The 18804-nt window shown below is 46.3% G+C and overlaps 1 protein-coding gene across 1 annotated transcript in view; it reads right to left on the bottom strand.

The window, feature by feature from the left end:
- Positions 1-12451: 12451 nt before the first annotated feature.
- The window catches only part of LOC124002425 (acid-sensing ion channel 1-like), a 445922-nt gene continuing 439569 nt past the window's right edge, over positions 12452-18804 (bottom strand). The window contains exons 9-11 of the mRNA XM_046309795.1: positions 18793-18804; positions 15255-15356; positions 12452-13499 (exon numbers count right to left, since the gene is read on the bottom strand). The exon at positions 18793-18804 is cut by the window's right edge and continues 68 nt beyond it. Of these exons, the coding sequence (XP_046165751.1) occupies positions 13404-13499; positions 15255-15356; positions 18793-18804 (210 nt within the window). The 3' untranslated portion in view covers positions 12452-13403. The remainder of the gene's footprint in view (positions 13500-15254; positions 15357-18792) is intronic.

The raw sequence follows: 18804 nt of genomic DNA, 5'->3' as shown, positions 1-18804 counted from the left end.
AGATTATAACAGACCATAACAGATTATAACAGATTTTAACAGACTATAACAGATTATAACAGACCATAACAGACTATAACAGATTATAACAGATTATAACAGACTAAAACAGATTATAACAGACTATAACAGACTAAAACAGATTATAACAGACCATAACAGATTATAACAGATTATAACAGACTATAACAGATTATAACAGATTATAACAGATTATAACAGACTATAACAGACTATAGCAGACTAAAACAGACAGTAGCAGAGTATAGCAAAATATAACAGACTATAGCAGACTATAGCAGTCTATAATAGACTATAACAGACTATTGTCGTTCTTTTAACGCAACGGAACGTAAACAACACTACTAGCTAGCCAGCTAGCCCCCGAACAGCAGCACTGTAGAAACTATTACACTCAACGGAACGACTTGATTAGTGTAGTGTCAACAACGCACCCACTGCCAGCTAGCCTACTTCAGCAGTACCGTATCATTTTAATCATTTTAGTCAATAAGATTCTTGCTACGTAGCTTAACTTTCTGAACATTCGAGACGTGTAGTCCACTTGTCATTCCAATCTCCTTTGCATTAGCGTAGCCTCTTCTGTAGCCTGTCAACTATGTGTCTGTTTATTCCTGTTCTCTCCTCTCTGCACAGACCATACAAACGCTCCACACCGCGTGGCCGCGGCCACCCTAATCTGGTGGTCCCAGCGCGCACGACCCACGTGGTGTTCCAGGTCTCCGGTAGCCTCTGGAACTGCCGATCTGCGGTCAACAAGGCAGAGTTCATCTCAGCCTATGCCTCCCTCCAGTCCCTCGACTTCTTGGCACTAACGGAAACATGGATCACCACAGACAACACTGCTACTCCTATTGCTCTCTCTTCGTCCGCCCACGTGTTCTCGCACACCCCGAGAGCTTCTGGTCAGCAGGGTGGTGGCACCGGGATCCTCATCTCTCCCAAGTGGTCATTCTCTCTTTCTCCCCTTACCCATCTGTCTATCGCCTCCTTTGAATTCCATGCTGTCACAGTTACCAGCCCTTTCAAGCTTAACATCCTTATCATTTATCGCCCTCCAGGTTCCCTCGGAGAGTTCATCAATGAGCTTGATGCCTTGATAAGCTCCTTTCCTGAGGACGGCTCACCTCTCACAGTTCTGGGCGACTTTAACCTCCCCACGTCTACCTTTGACTCATTCCTCTCTGCCTCCTTCTTTCCACTCCTCTCCTCTTTTGACCTCACCCTCTCACCTTCCCCCTACTCACAAGGCAGGCAATACGCCGACCTCATCTTTACTAGATGCTGTTCTTCCACTAACCTCATTGCAACTCCCCTCCAAGTCTCCGACCACTACCTTGTATCCTTTTCCCTCTCGCTCTCATCCAACACCTCCCACACTGCCCCTACTCGGATGGTATCGCGCCGTCCCAACCTTCGCTCTCTCTCCCCCGCTACTCTCTCCTCTTCCATCCTATCATCTCTTCCCTCCGCTCAAACCTTCTCCAACCTATCTCCTGATTCTGCCTCCTCAACCCTCCTCTCCTCCCTCTCTGCATCCTTTGACTCTCTATGTCCCCTATCCTCCAGGCCGGCTCGGTCCTCCCCTCCCACTCCGTGGCTCGATGACTCATTGTGAGCTCACAGAACAGGCCTCCGGGCAGCCGAGCGGAAATGGAGGAAAACTCGCCTCCCTGCGGACCTGGCATCCTTTCACTCCCTCCTCTCTACATTTTCCTCCTCTGTCTCTGCTGCTAAAGCCACTTTCTACCACGCTAAATTCCAAGCATCTGCCTCTAACCCTAGGAAGCTCTTTGCCACCTTCTCCTCCCTCCTGAATCCTCCTCCCCCTCCCCCCCCCCCCCCTCCCTCTCTGCAGACGACTTCGTCAACCATTTTGAAAAGAAGGTCGACGACATCCGATCCTCGTTTGCTAAGTCAAACGACACCGCTGGTTCTGCTCACACTGCCCTACCCTGTGCTCCGACCTCTTTCTCCCCTCTCTCTCCAGATGAAATCTCGCGTCTTGTGACGGCCGGCCGCCCAACAACCTGCCCGCTTGACCCTATCCCCTCTCCCCTCTTCTCCAGACCATTTCTGGAGACCTTCTCCCTTACCTCACCACGCTCATCAACTCATCACTGACCGCTGGCTATGTCCCTTCCGTCTTCAAGAGAGCGAGAGTTGCACCCCTTCTGAAAAAACCTACACTCGATCCCTCCGATGTCAACAATTACAGACCAGTATCCCTTCTTTCTTTTCTCTCCAAAACTCTTGAACGTGCCGTCCTTGGCCAGCTCTCCCGCTATCTCTCTCTGAATGACCTTCTTGATCCAAATCAGTCAGGTTTCAAGACTAGTCATTCAACTGAGACTGCTCTCCTCTGTATCACGGAGGCGCTCCGCACTGCTAAAGCTAACTCTCTCTCCTCTGCTCTCATCCTTCTAGATCTATCGGCTGCCTTCGATACTGTGAACCATCAGATCCTCCTCTCCACCCTCTCCGAGTTGGGCATCTCCGGCGCGGCCCACGCTTGGATTGCGTCCTACCTGACAGGTCGCTCCTACCAGGTGGCGTGGCGAGAATCTGTCTCCTCACCACGCGCTCTCACCACTGGTGTCCCCAGGGCTCTGTGCTAGGCCCTCTCCTATTCTCGCTATACACCAAGTCACTTGGCTCTGTCATAACCTCACATGGTCTCTCCTATCATTGCTATGCAGACGACACACAACTAATCTTCTCCTTTCCCCTTCTGATGACCAGGTGGCGAATCGCATCTCTGCATGTCTGGCAGACATATCAGTGTGGATGACGGATCACCACCTCAAGCTGAACCTCGGCAAGATGGAGCTGCTCTTCCTCCCGGGGAAGGACTGCCCGTTCCATGATCTCGCCATCACGGTTGACAACTCCATTGTGTCCTCCTCCCAGAGCGCTAAGAACCTTGGTGTGATCCTGGACAACACCCTGTCGTTCTCAACCAACATCAAGGCGGTGGCCCGTTCCTGTAGGTTCATGCTCTACAACATCCGCAGAGTACGACCCTGCCTCACACAGGAAGCGGAGCAGGTCCTAATCCAGGCACTTGTCATCTCCCGTCTGGATTACTGTAACTCGCTGTTGGCTGGGCTCCCTGCCTGTGCCATTAAACCCCTTCAACTCATCCAGAACGCCGCAGCCCGTCTGGTGTTCAACCTTCCCAAGTTCTCTCACGTCACCTCGCTCCTCCGTTCTCTCCACTGGCTTCCAGTTGAAGCTCGCATCCGCTACAAGACCATGGTGCTTGCCTACGGAGCTGTGAGGGGAACGGCACCTCAGTACCTCCAGGCTCTGATCAGGTCCTACACCCAAACAAGGGCACTGCGTTCATCCACCTCTGGCCTGCTCGCCTCCCTACCACTGAGGAAGTACAGCTCCCGCTCAGCCCAGTCAAAGCTGTTCGCTGCTCTGGCCCCCCAATGGTGGAACAAACTCCCTCACGACGCCAGGACAGCGGAGTCAATCACCACCTTCCGGAGACACCTGAAACCCCACCTCTTTAAGGAATACCTAGGATAGGATAAGTATTCCCTCTCCCCCCCCCCTTTAAGATTTAGATGCACTATTGTAAAGTGACTGTTCCACTGGATGTCATAAGGTGAATGCACCAATTTGTAAGTCGCTCTGGATAAGAGCGTCTGCTAAATGACTTAAATGTAAATGTTAAATGTAAAACAGACTAAAACAGACTATAACAGATTATAACAGACTATAACAGACTAAAACAGATTATAACAGACTATAGCATACTATAGCAGTCTATATCAGACTATAGCAGATTATAACAGACCATAGCAGACCATAGCAGACTATAGCAGGCTATAGCAGTCTATAACAGACTATAACAGACTATAACAGACTACTCTCTTTTAAGACTATAAGTAAAAGTTCTGGATTTATTCCTACCTCTGCTTGCTGTGTTTCCCTGTGCCTGGGTTCGAGTTCGTACAAGCATTTCTGTCACAGTACTTCCTGTTTGAGTTTATGCATATAGGAAGGGAGGAGCAAAAAGGAGTTGTGATCTGATTTACCGAAGGGAGGGCGGGGGGGAGGGCCTTGTAGGCATCCCCGAAGGGGGAGTACATAACTTTTGTAGCGTTTTCCTCAAGTTTGCTTTGTTAAAATCCCCAGCTACAATAAATGCGGCCTCAGGATATGTGGTTTTCAGTTTGCATAAAATCCAGTGTAGTTCCTTGAAGGCCGTTGTGGTATCAGCTTGAGGGGGAATATACACGGCTGTGACTATAACCAAAGATAATTATCTTGAGAGGTAAAACGGTTGGCATTTGATTGTGAGGCATTCTAGGTCAGTTGAACAAAAGGACTTGACTTCCTGTACATTATCACAATCACACCATGAGTAATTAATCATGAAACATACACCACTGCCTTTCTTCTTCCCAGAGAGTTCTTTATTCCTGTCTGAGCGATGTACTGAGAACCCAGCAGGCTGTATAGACAGGGACAGTATATCACGGAGAGAGCCGTGATTCTGTGAAACAGAGTATGTTACGGTCCTTGTTGTCTCTCTGGAAGGAGATCCTCGCCCTGAGCTCGTCTACTTTATTCTCCAGAGACTGAACATTAGCGAGTAATATACTCGGAAGCGGTGGATGGAGGTCACGCCTCCTGAGTTGGACTAGAAGTCCACTTTGAATACTTGGATTAGCCTCTGGGGTAAGTTTAATTGCCCTGGGGGGTACAAACAAAGGATCCAATTCAGGAAAGTCCTATTCCTGGTCGTAATGCTGGTGAGTTACCGTCACTCTGATATCCAAAAGTTATTTCTGGCTGTAAAAAACAAAATACTGCAAAGTTGCTGAGGAGCTAGAAGCAGAGCTGCCATGTGTGTCGGCCCCATAGGTTTAACCAATGCTGTGGTGTACCAATATACTAACCCCCCCCCCTCAAATACCAATGTTGTGGTGTACCAATATACTAACCCCCCCCTTAAATACCAATGTTGTGGTGTGCCAATATACTAACCCCCTCAAATACCAATGTTGTGGTGTACCAATATACTAACCCCCCTTAAATACCAATGTTGTGGTGTGCCAATATACTAACCCCCCTCAAATACCAATATTGTGGTGTACCAATATACTAACCCCCCTCAAATACCAATGCTGTGGTGTACCAATATACTAACCCCCTTAAATACCAATGTTGTGGTGTACCAATATACTAACCCCCTTAAATACCAAGGTTGTGGTGTACCAATATACTAACCCCCCTCAAATACCAATGTTGTGGTGTACCAATATACTAACCCCCCTTAAATACCAATGTTGTGGTGTGCCAATATACTACCCCCTCAAATACTAATGTTGTGGTGTGTCAATATACTAACCCCCCTCAAATACCAATGTTGTGGTGTGTCAATATACTAACCCCCCCCTCAAATACCAATGTTGTGGTTTGTCAATATACTAACCCCCCTCAAATACCAATGTTGTGGTGTGCCAATATACTAACCCCCCTCAAATACCAATGTTGTGGTGTACCAATATACTAACCCCCCCAAATACCAATGTTGTGGTGTACCAATATACTAACCCCCTCAAATACCAATGTTGTGGTGTGCCAATATACTAACCCCCCTCAAATACCAATGTTGTGGTGTGCCAATATACTAACCCCCCTCAAATACCAATGTTGTGGTGTGCCAATATACTAACCCCCCTCAAATACCAATGTTGTGGTGTGCCAATATACTAACCCCCCTTAAATACCAATGTTGTGGTGTACCAATATACTAACCCCCCTCAAATACCAATGTTGTGGTGTACCAATATACTAACCCCCCTTAAATACCAATGTTGTGGTGTGCCAATATACTACCCCCTCAAATACTAATGTTGTGGTGTGTCAATATACTAACCCCCCTCAAATACCAATGTTGTGGTGTGTCAATATACTAACCCCCCTCAAATACCAATGTTGTGGTGTGTCAATATACTAAACCCCCACCCTCAAATACCAATGTTGTGGTGTGCCAATATACTAACCCCCCTCAAATACCAATGTTGTGGTGTGTCAATATACTAACCCCCCTCAAATACCAATGTTGTGGTGTGCCAATATACTAACCCCCCTCAAATACCAATGTTGTGGTGTGCCAATATACTAACCCCCCTCAAATACCAATGTTGTGGTGTGCCAATATACTAACCCCCCTCAAATACCAATGTTGTGGTGTGTCAATATACTAACCCCCTCAAATACCAATGCTGTGGTGTGTCAATATACTAACCCCCTCAAATACCAATGCTGTGGTGTGTCAATATACTAACCTCCCCTCAAATACCAATGTTGTGGTGTGTCAATATACTAACCCCCTCAAATACCAATGCTGTGGTGTGCCAATATACTAACCCCCCGCAAATACCAATGTTGTGGTGTGTCAATATACTAACCCCCTCAAATACCAATGTTGTGTGTGTGTCAATATACTAACCCCCCTCAAATACCAATGTTGTGGTGTGTCAATATACTAACCCCCCTCAAATACCAATGTTGTGGTGTGTCAATATACTAACCCCCTCAAATACCAATGTTGTGGTGTGTCAATATACTAACCCCCCCCCCCTCAAATACCAATGTTGTGGTGTGCCAATATACTAACACCCCCCCCTCAAATACCAATGCTGTGGTGTGCCAATATACTAACCCCCCTCAAATACCAATGCTGTGGTGTGCCAATATACTAACCCCCTCAAATACCAATGCTGTGGTGTACCAATATACTAACCCCCTCAAATACCAATGTTGTGGTGTGTCAATTGTAAAGTGACTGTTCCACTGGATGTCATAAGGTGAATGCACCAATTTGTAAGTCGCTCTGGATAAGAGCGTCTGCTAAATGACTTAAATGTAAATGTAATGTAAATGTGTGTCAATATACTAACCCCCCTCAAATGCCAATGTAGTTGTGTGTCAATATACTAACCCTCCCCTCAAATACCAATGTTGTGGTGTGCCAATATACTACCCCCCCTCAAATACCAATGCTGTGGTGTGCCAATATACTAACCCCCCCTCAAATACCAATGTTGTGGTGTGTCAATATACTAACCCCCCCTCAAATACCAATGTTGTGGTGTGAAACTACACTGAAATAAGGAAATACGGGTTTTTGTTTTCCCACTTATGTTTTGAGGTTGGCCTTTCAGCATGTATAGCACATTAGCACGTTAGCACATATAGCACGCATAGCACGTTAGCATGTATAGCACGTATAGCACATTAGCACGTATAGCACGTATAGTACATTAGCACATATAGCATGTTAGCACATAGGGCGCACCGATTGCTGTCACCTCGTTAGCCAGCATGTGTTACACCTGTGCTGGCTTGTCCATCTCGTTAGTGGTGGCCCAGGTGCTATTTAAGAGTGGCTGGCCCAGTGTTCCAGCTGTCTTGAGAGATGTGGAGGGTCAACACATTTAGTTGGTGCTCCCTATTTGATTTTGAGAAAACAGTCCTTTGTCTGGTCTTCCTGTTTTTGTTTTGTAAAATGTTTTATTTGTTTATTGTCTTTAGGTTTGGTGTGTTTTTGTTGTTGTGTGTATTGGATGCCTGTGCTTGGGCACATTTAGTGGGTCTCATGGTGGAGGATTTTTTAGGACCCAGATGTTGTTACTAGTCAACTTTCAGTGGACACCCCTATGAGTGTCTTTCAGAACCCCTCCTAAAACCACACCTGTTTAGTTTTGGTTGTTGTCAGTGACTCTTTGTTAGTTCCCCTTCTGTTTGAGTGACATTTTCACTTTTCTTGCTGGGGAATGTAACACCCCTTAAAATACCAATGTTGTCTTGTGCCACTATTGCACCGGTTTGCAACTACTGAAATGGTTTGCAACTACTGAAATGGTTTGCAACTACTGAAATGGTTTGCAACTACTGAAATGGTTTGCAACTACTGAAATGGTGTGCAACTACTGAAATGGTGTGCAATTACTGAAATGGTTTGCAACTACTGAAATGGTTTGCAACTACTGAATTGGTTTGCAACTACTGAAATGGTTTGCAACTACTGAAATGGTTTGCAACTACTGAATTGGTTTGCAACTACTAAAATGGTTTGCAACTACTGAAATGGTTTGCAACTACTGAAATGGTTTGCAACTACTGAAATGGTTTGCAACTACTGAATTGGTTTGCAACTACTGAAATGGTTTGCAACTACTGAAATGGTTTGCAACTACTGAAATGGTTTGCAACTACTGAAATGGTTTGCAACTACTGAAATGGTGTGCAACTACTGAAATGGTTTGCAACTACTGTTTGCAATAGGCATGCTGACCGCAGAAATGTCCACCAGAGCTTTTTCCAGATAATTTAATGTTAATTTCTAAGCCGCCTCCAATGTCGTTTTAGAGAATTTGGCAGTACATCCAACCGGACTCACAACCACATGTGAATTGTAACTCAGTAAAATAGTTGAAATTATTGCATGTTGTTTTTATATTTTTTGTTCAGTATAAATGACTCCCTCTCTCTGTCTAATGTAGATTGAATGGAATTGGAGGGCTGAGTAATTGCAGATAGGGTGGAGAAAGCGATGGACATAGTTAATGAAGTCAAATGCTTTAGCTACACAAATTGTTGCATATTTAAATCAGTTACGGGGCAACTAAAAGTTTAAATCAATTCAAGAATGGGTCTGATTCAATCAAATTTGCTTTGGCAAGGTGTTTTATGCATTCACACATGCACGGATGAAAGCACGCTATAACCTTCCTCTGCTTATATTGAAAACATAACTTCCATAACTCAGAAAACACGAGAAATGAGACCTCCATTAAAATAACAAATGTTACCAATGATATTTGAATTGTATTATAATATGTTTTATTAGATAAATAGAACAGTCTGTCAAATGTTTCTGGAGTCGGGTTTGAAATTCCCAGGTCTTCTGAAGATCCCCGGTCGCCGGGTTCCAAACAGGAAGATCCCCGGTCGGCGGGTTCCCAACAGGAAGATCCCCGGTCGCCGGGTTCCCAACAGGAAGATCCCCGGTCGCCGGGTTCCCAACAGGAAGATCCCCGGTCGGCGGGATCCCAACAGGAAGATCCCCGGTCGCCGGGTTCCCAACAGGAAGATCCCCGGTCGCCGGGTTCCCAACAGGAAGATCCCCGGTCGGCGGGTTCCCAACAGGAAGATCCTTCCTGATACCGGGAATCTTCCAACTGGGATTTCTGAAAACACCTGGACATTTTGGGGAAATTTACTGCAAATTTTGTAACTCTATTCTGTACTAAAGAAAACAAAAGTAAAAATGTCTATACAGTAATAATAATGAGATTGGTAATATGAGAATATCCATAAGAATTCATCTCCTTTTATTTTACATCACCACCTCTACATTTCGGTGTAATTGTGCTTTGATAGAACAACTAGAACACAGGTACAGAACATTTCAAAACCCTCACAGAATTACAAGACTGAAATGAACAGATTTCTCAAACTCCCCTCACACCTCGATGTCAAACTACCACACACCCCTATGTCAAACTACCACACACCCCTATGTCAAACTACCACACACCCCTATGTCAAACTACCCTCACACCCCTATGTCAGTCAAACTACCACACACCCCTATGTCAGTCAAACTACCCACACACCCCTATGTCAGTCAAACTACCACACACCCCTATGTCAGTCAAACTACCACACACCCCTATGTCAAACTACACACACACCCCTATGTCAGTCAAACTACCACACCCCTATGTCAAACTACACACACACCCCTATGTCAGTCAAACTACCCACACACCCCTATGTCAGTCAAACTACCACACACCCCTATGTCAGTCAAACTACCACACACCCCTATGTCAAACTACCCACACACCCCTATGTCAAACTACACACACACCCCTATGTCAGTCAAACTACCACACACCCCTATGTCAGTCAAACTACCACACACCCCTATGTCAGTCAAACTACCCACCCACCCCTATGTCAAACTACCCACACACCCCTATGTCAGTCAAACTACCACACACCCCTATGTCAAACTACACACACACCCCTATGTCAGTCAAACTACCACACACCCCTATGTCAGTCAAACTACCACACACCCCTATGTCAAACTACACACACACCCCTATGTCAGTCAAACTACCCACACTCCCCTATGTCAGTCAAACTACCACACACCCCTATGTCAAACTACACACACACCCCTATGTCAGTCAAACTACCCACACACCCTTATGTCAAACTACCCACACACCCCTATGTCAAACTACCCACACACCCCTATGTTAGTCAAACTACCACACACCCCTATGTCAGTCAAACTACCACACACCCCTATGTCAAACTACCCACACACCCCTATGTCAGTCAAACTACCCACACACCCCTATGTCAAACTACCCACACACCCCTATGTCAGTCAAACTACCACACACCCCTATGTCAAACTACCACACACTCCTATGTCAAACTACACACACACCCCTATGTCAGTCAAACTACCACACACCCCTATGTCAAACTACCCACACACCCCTATGTCAAACTACACATACACCCCTATGTCAGTCAAACTACCACACACCCCTATGTCAAACTACCACACACCCCTATGTCAAACTACCACACACCCCTATGTCAAACTACCACACACCCCTATGTCAAACTACACACACACCCCTATGTCAGTCAAACTACCACACACCCCTATGTCAAACTACCACACACCCCTATGTCAGTCAAACTACCACACACCCCTATGTCAAACTACCACACACCCCTATGTCAAACTACCACACACCCCTATGTCAGTCAAACTACCCACACACCCCTATGTCAGTCAAACTACCACACACCCCTATGTCAAACTACACACACACCCATATGTCAGTCAAACTACTACACACCCCTATGTCAAACTACCACACACCCCTATGTCAAACTACCCACACACCCCTGTCAAACTACCACACTCCCCTATGTCAGTCAAACTACCACACACCCCTATGTCAAACTACCCACCCACCCCTATGTCAAACTACACACACACCCCTATGTCAGTCAAACTACCACACACCCCTATGTCAAACTACACACACCCCTATGTCAGTCAAACTACCACACACCCCTATGTCAAACTACCCACACACCCCTATGTCAAACTACACACACACCCCTATGTCAGTCAAACTACCACACACCCCTATGTCAAACTACCCACACACCCCTATGTCAAACTACACACACACCCCTATGTCAAACTACACACACACCCCTATGTCAAACTACCCACACACCCCTATGTCAAACTACCCACACACCCCTATGTCAGTCAAACTACCACACACCCCTATGTCAGTCAAACTACCACACACCCCTATGTCAGTCAAACTACCACACACCCCTATGTCAAACTACCCACACACCCCTATGTCAAACTACCCACAGACCCCTACTTTATGTCAGGAATATGGTACATGAATTGGCTGATCACTTCTCATAACTCATTATTTTTAATTCAAAATATGAATTGAATAATAATAATAAGTTGTTGTTATTTTGATGATTATTGATCTAAATCCATATATCTATCTGTAGCCCCTATCTATCTGTAGCCCCTATCTACCTGTAGCCCCTATCTACCTGTAGCCCCTATCTACCTGTAGCCCCTATCTATCTGTAGCCCCTATCTATCTGTAGCCCCTATCTACCTGTAGCCCCTATCTACCTGTAGCCCCTATCTATCTGTAGCCCCTATCTACCTGTAGCCCCTATCTATCTGTAGCCCCTATCTACCTGTAGCCCCTATCTATCTGTAGCCCCTATCTACCTGTAGCCCCTATCTACCTGTAGCCCCTATCTATCTGTAGCCCCTATCTACCTGTAGCCCCTATCTACCTGTAGCCCCTATCTACCTGTAGCCCCTATCACTACTCCCATTGTGTTGAACAGAGGAGTGGATAGCTGTACCAATGTCAAACCTCTATTAAGCCAGGTGACCAAGTGATCAGGTGACCAGGTGATCAGGTGACCAGGTGACCAGGTGACCAGGTGATCAGGTGACCAGGTGATCAGGTGACCAGGTGGAATTGTCTCTATACAAGTACGTACAGGCATAGTTGCTAGGGCATGAATTGGGATTATGGGATAGTGCACACATTCAACATGAATAAAAAATCAAATGAAAGTGTATTGATGGGATGAGGTACAGCTAGTTAGTGGATCCAACCAGGGTGGTCACACAAACCAACACAATTCATTACACACACACACACACACACACACACACACACACACACACACACACACACACACACACACACACACACACACACACACACACACACACACACACACACACACACACACACACACACACACACACACACACACACACACACACACACAATGAATATGAGGGGAGCATTATATTCCTTTACTTGTATCATTGAGGCAAACTTGGCAAATAATTATAAAATAAATAAACTAAACTAAATACAAAATGTAATACATGCAGAGGACGATATACAAGCATGCGGTTAAAAGATAAAACCTGAAAAGTTTACCATATGTTTTTTCTTCTTCTCTAAACGGTAGATCTCTCTACCGTTCTCTCCCGCTGAATGTTTTCACTACTCATCTTGGTTGTAGTTGATTTAAACCGTTGTAGACATAGCTACATTCAAGATGAGATACAGCAACACTGGATCTGAGGAGCAGCATTTACACTGCTACATTTACACTGGAGTTCAGTGAAGCATTACATTTCTCTACTGACCAGGATTGGGGTCAATGCCATTTCAATTCGGTCAATTCAGGAAGTTAAAAAGGCTACATTTAAATGGAATTGATCCCAACCATACTACTATCCTAATAGGATACTCAGTGACAGCTGAGTGTTGCTGATACCGTATACAGTAAAGGCATGGGGCTCTGTTGATGTTGTCTCTGTACAGTAGTTGGTTACATTTCCCATATCTGTCTGTTTTAGAGTGAGAGGACCATATTTGCAGTGTGTTCTTGAAGAGTAGAGTCTTTGCTTCCTGGTTCTATTCCAAACATAGACAATAGAACATTCAGGATTTACTTCTAGGATTCCAAATTCCCCAAAATGTTCCAGAACAAACTTTGACAGATATTTATGTTTGGAATATAGTCTTTATCTTCTCTACTTCTTGTCATTGTTGATATTTTCCCCCTCCTCTCAGATAGTAAGAAACGTTTCCATATTGACAATCCGTTTTTCATTTCAATCCCTTATATAGAGTGTTCACGTCAGATATTCTTGTTGTATAGTTGACTTTGGTTGCATACTGCCAGGTTCTTCCTCCTTCTTCCTCCTGCCCTGATTGGCTCAGGTACTTGGCTCAGCACGTGAAGTCTTCGACGTTGCCCTGCGCTGGATGGTGAGGTAGCATGTTGGCAGGATACGTACCCGGTGTATGCAGGTTCTCACAGGGCGCCTGAGTGAAGAGAGGAGAGAGAGGAGGGAGAGAGGGATAGAGGAGGGAGAGAGAGGGGAGAGAGGAGGGAGGGAGGGATAGAGGAGGGAGAGAGAGGAGGGAGAGAGGAGGGAGAGAGGGATAGAGGAGGGAGAGAGAGGGGGGAGAGAGGGATAGAGGAGGGTGAGAGGGATAGAGGAGGGAGAGAGAGGGGGAGAGAGGGATAGAGGAGGGAGAGAGGGATAGAGGAGGGGGAGAGAGGGAGGAGGGAGGGAGAGAGGGGGAGAGGGGGAGAGAGGATAAGAGGAGGGAGAGAGAGGGGGAGAGAGTGATAGAGGAGGGAGATAGAGGGGGAGTGAGGGATAGAGGAGGGAGAGAGGGATAGAGGAGGGAGAGGGAGGAGGGAGAGAGAGGAGCGAGAGGGGGAGAGAGGGAGAGAGGAGGGAGAGAGGGATAGAGGAGGGAGAGAGGGATAGAGGAGGGAGAGAGGAGAGAGAGTGGGAGAGAGGAGCGAGAGGGGGGAGAGAGAGGAGGGAGAGAGAGGAGGGAGAGAGAGGAGGGAGAGATAGGAGGGAGAGAGAGGAGGGAGAGAGAGGAGGGAGAGAGAGGAGGGAGAGAGAGGAGGGAGAGAGGAGGGAGAGAGGAGCGAGCGAGAGGAGGGAGAGAGAGGAGGGAGAGAGGAGCGAGCGAGAGGAGGGAGAGAGAGGAGGGAGAGAGAGGAGGGAGAGAGGAGCGAGCGAGAGGAGGGAGAGAGAGGAGGGAGAGAGAGGAGGGAGAGAGGAGCGAGCGAGAGGAGGGAGAGAGAGGAGGGAGAGAGAGGAGCGAGCGAGAGGAGGGAGAGAGAGGAGGGAGAGAGGAGCGAGCGAGAGGAGGGAGAGAGGAGCGAGCGAGAGGAGGGAGAGGAGGGAGAGAGAGGAGGGAGAGAGAGGAGGGAGAGAGGAGCGAGCGAGAGGAGGAAGCACAGTGGGAATGAAACCAAAGAGAAAATAGTCTACAAAATCACCCTATTAATTTTATAGTGCACTACTTGGTCAATGTTTTTTATTTTTTTTTATTTTATTTTTTATTTGACCCCTTTTTCTCCCCAATTTCGTGGTATCCAATTGTTTTTAGTACCTACAATCTTGTCTCATCGCTACAACTCCCGTACGGGCTCGGGAGAGGCGAAGGTCGAAAGCCATGCGTCCTCCGAATACACAACCCAACCAGCCACTGCTTCTTAACACAGCGCGCATCCAACCCGGAAGCCAGCCGCACCAATGTGTCGGAGGAAACACCGTGCACCTGGCAACCTTGGTTAGCGCGCACTGTGCCCGGCCCGCCACAGGAGTCGCTGGTGCGCGATGAGACAAGGATATCCCTACTGGACAAGCCCTCCCTAACCCGGACGATGCTAGGCCAATAGTGCGTCGCCCCACGGACCTCCCGGTCGCGGCCGGTTACGACAGAGCCTGGGCGTGAACCCAGGGTCTCTGGTGGCACAGCTGGCGCTGTACTGCAGCTGCACCGCCCGGGAGGCTACTTGGTCAATGTTTTGGGGGCAGGAAGAAGAAAGAGGAGAGAGAGAGTGATGCAATGAAGAGACGTACAGGCTGGACTGGAGAACTCTAAGCAGCAAACACACTCTCTCTCTCTCTCTCTCTCTCTCTCTCTCTCTCTCTCTCTCTCTCTCTCTCTCTCTCTCTCTCTCTCTCTCTCTCTCTCTCTCTCTCTCTCTCTCTCTCTCTCTCTCTCTCTCTCTCTCTCTCTCTCTCTGAAAATACTTAGCCTACTGACATGGCGTTTGACGTCATCCAGACTCAGCACTGCTCCCCGGTTATTGTTGTTGTTGTGTTTGTGTTTCTTAGTCGAGCATCGACACAGCTTGTACTTGATCACCTGCAAACAAGCAAACATAGTTGCTGGACTTTGAAGCAGTGCCACAGAGGACCACACGTTTGGAATGCAGCCAACTAACTGATAAAAAAAAAAATCCTATGCTAGATTTCAAGTTGAGACCAATCGAGGGCCTGGGACTTTAACGTTCTATCTGCAAAAAACAGGATTCTGGGATAATTGTCTTTAAAGTTCCCGAAACCTCATTGGTTTGAATGGTGTCAGCATTCAATCTTGTATTCTTTTGAACTTAACAACAAGAATTAGGGGCTATTTATTTACTATATCGGTAGAGAACATTGAACAAAAATGTAAATGGAACATTTTAGTCCCAAGTTCTCGTAATGACTATTGTAATAAGAAAGTTCTATAATTCAAAGTAGACTGATGGTACACTTTATAAATGATTACCAGTAATGTGTAAAGTAATAGGATGAGCTACAGATCCCAGTTTATTCTAAATGAAAACTGTTTTTTAAATTGAAACATTTTATATAATTAATCATGAGGACATGAACAAACTGTAAACAGAAAGAGCAAATCTGGAAACAAATTCTTGCACAACAGGCAGCTAGCTATTCTACACACGGAGGTTGTTACTCTGATACAAATCAACAGGAAGAGAAGCATCCTAACTGAATTCCAAATCAAATATGGCTAAAATGTTTAATGTATTCAACAGTGGTGCAACAGTGCATGTGCCCGAGAGATGAGCTGCTTTTCAGACACCTGGAAATTAATGATCTGCAAGCTAAATTTGACGTTGGCTGGATAGTTTAAAAAAAGGATACAGGTAGTTTTATATAACGTAGTTTCCACTTTCCTAGGGTTTTGTGTCCGCCAAACTGTTTTTTAAAAACCAGTTTGCTGGTTATTAAGCAACATCCAGAATAACTTGGTTAGCATTTTTGGAGAATGCAGCTATGCTAGTGGAAATGGATTGTTTCCGTGTGGCTGGTTAGTTGTAAAGGCCTGTGGCTGTCCACCACTCACTAGACATATTACACTGAGGAAATCATGTGAAGGATATTTATATACAGTGACTCGAACAATAATCTGGGGGTGAACTTTCTCTCGGGAGCCTAGATGCATGCAACAAAAAACAAGACTTAAGCAAAGAACTCAGTTTGTCTTCAGGGAACTTTCCGGATTCGAGAATGAAGAAAGATCTGACAAGAAATGATGCATGCAAGAAACATAGACGGAATGAAGGATGGTGAGGATACTGGCTCACCTCATATAGGTAGTTAAAGAGCTCCAGGATGGTGAGGATACTGGCTCACCTCATATAGGTAGTCAAAGAGCTCCAGGATGGTGAGGATACTGGCTCACCTCATATAGGTAGTCAAAGAGCTCCAGGATGGTGAGGATACTGGCTCACCTCATATAGGTAGTTAAAGAGCTCCAGGATGGTGAGGATACTGGCTCACCTCATATAGGTAGTCAAAGAGCTCCAGGATGGTGAGGATACTGGCTCACCTCATATAGGTAGTTAAAGAGCTCCAGGATGGTGAGGATACTGGCTCACCTCATATAGGTAGTTAAAGAGCTCCAGGATGGTGAGGATACTGGCTCACCTCATATAGGTAGTTAAAGAGCTCCAGGATGGTGAGGATACTGGCTCACCTCATATAGGTAGTCAAAGAGCTCCAGGATGGTGAGGATACTGGCTCACCTCATATAGGTAGTCAAAGAGCTCCAGGATGGTGAGGATACTGGCTCACCTCATATAGGTAGTTAAAGAGCTCCAGGATGGTGAGGATACTGGCTCACCTCATATAGGTAGTCAAAGAGCTCCAGGATGGTGAGGATACTGGCTCACCTCATATAGGTAGTCAAAGAGCTCCAGGATGGTGAGGATACCTGCTCACCTCATATAGGTAGTCAAAGAGCTCCAGGATGGTGAGGATACTGGCTCACCTCATATAGGTAGTTAAAGAGCTCCAGGATGGTGAGGATACTGGCTCACCTCATATAGGTAGTTAAAGAGCTCCAGGATGGTGAGGATACTGGCTCACCTCATATAGGTAGTCAAAGAGCTCCAGGATGGTGAGGATACTGGCTCACCTTATATAGGTAGTCAAAGAGCTCCAGGATGGTGAGGATACTGGCTCACCTCATATAGGTAGTTAAAGAGCTCCAGGATGGTGAGGATACTGGCTCACCTCATATAGGTAGTCAAAGAGCTCCAGGATGGTGAGGATACTGGCTCACCTCATATAGGTAGTCAAAGAGCTCCAGGATGGTGAGGATACTGGCTCACCTCATATAGGTAGTCAAAGAGCTCCAAGATGGTGAGGATACTGGCTCACCTCATATAGGTAATCAAAGAGCTCCAGGATGGTGAGGATACTGGCTCACCTCATATAGGTAGTCAAAGAGCTCCAGGATGGTGAGGATACTGGCTCACCTCATATAGGTAGTCAAAGAGCTCCAGGATGGTGAGGATACTGGCTCACCTCATATAGGTAGTTAAAGAGCTCCAGGATGGTGAGGATACTGGCTCACCTCATATAGGTAGTCAAAGAGCTCCAGGATGGTGAGGATACTGGCTCACCTCATATAGGTAGTCAAAGAGCTCCAGGATGGTGAGGATACTGGCTCACCTCATATAGGTAGTCAAAGAGCTCCAGGATGGTGAGGATACTGGCTCACCTCATATAGGTAGTTAAAGAGCTCCAGGATGGTGAGGATACTGGCTCACCTCATATAGGTAGTTAAAGAGCTCCAGGATGGTGAGGATACTGGCTCACCTCATATAGGTAGTCAAAGAGCTCCAGGATGGTGAGGATACTGGCTCACCTTATATAGGTAGTCAAAGAGCTCCAGGATGGTGAGGATACTGGCTCACCTCATATAGGTAGTTAAAGAGCTCCAGGATGGTGAGGATACTGGCTCACCTCATATAGGTAGTCAAAGAGCTCCAGGATGGTGAGGATACTGGCTCACCTCATATAGGTAGTCAAAGAGCTCCAGGATGGTGAGGATACTGGCTCACCTCATATAGGTAGTCAAAGAGCTCCAAGATGGTGAGGATACTGGCTCACCTCATATAGGTAATCAAAGAGCTCCAGGATGGTGAGGATACTGGCTCACCTCATATAGGTAGTCAAAGAGCTCCAGGATGGTGAGGATACTGGCTCACCTCATATAGGTAGTCAAAGAGCTCCAGGATGGTGAGGATACTGGCTCACCTCATATAGGTAGTCAAAGAGCTCCAGGATGGTGAGGATACTGGCTCACCTCATATAGGTAGTCAAAGAGCTCCAGGATGGTGAGGATACTGGCTCACCTCATATAGGTAGTCAAAGAGCTCCAGGATGGTGAGGATACTGGCTCACCTCATATAGGTGGTCAAAGAGCTCCAGTATGGTGAGGATACTGGCTCACCTCATATAGGTAGTCAAAGAGCTCCAGGATGGTGAGGATACTGGCTCACCTCATATAGGTA

The sequence above is a fragment of the Oncorhynchus gorbuscha genome, linkage group LG18 (assembly GCF_021184085.1).
Source record: "Oncorhynchus gorbuscha isolate QuinsamMale2020 ecotype Even-year linkage group LG18, OgorEven_v1.0, whole genome shotgun sequence".
Taxonomy (NCBI): domain Eukaryota; kingdom Metazoa; phylum Chordata; class Actinopteri; order Salmoniformes; family Salmonidae; genus Oncorhynchus; species Oncorhynchus gorbuscha.
Note: the sequence above shows the minus strand (reverse complement) of the source record. Positions and strands in the feature narration are given on the sequence as shown.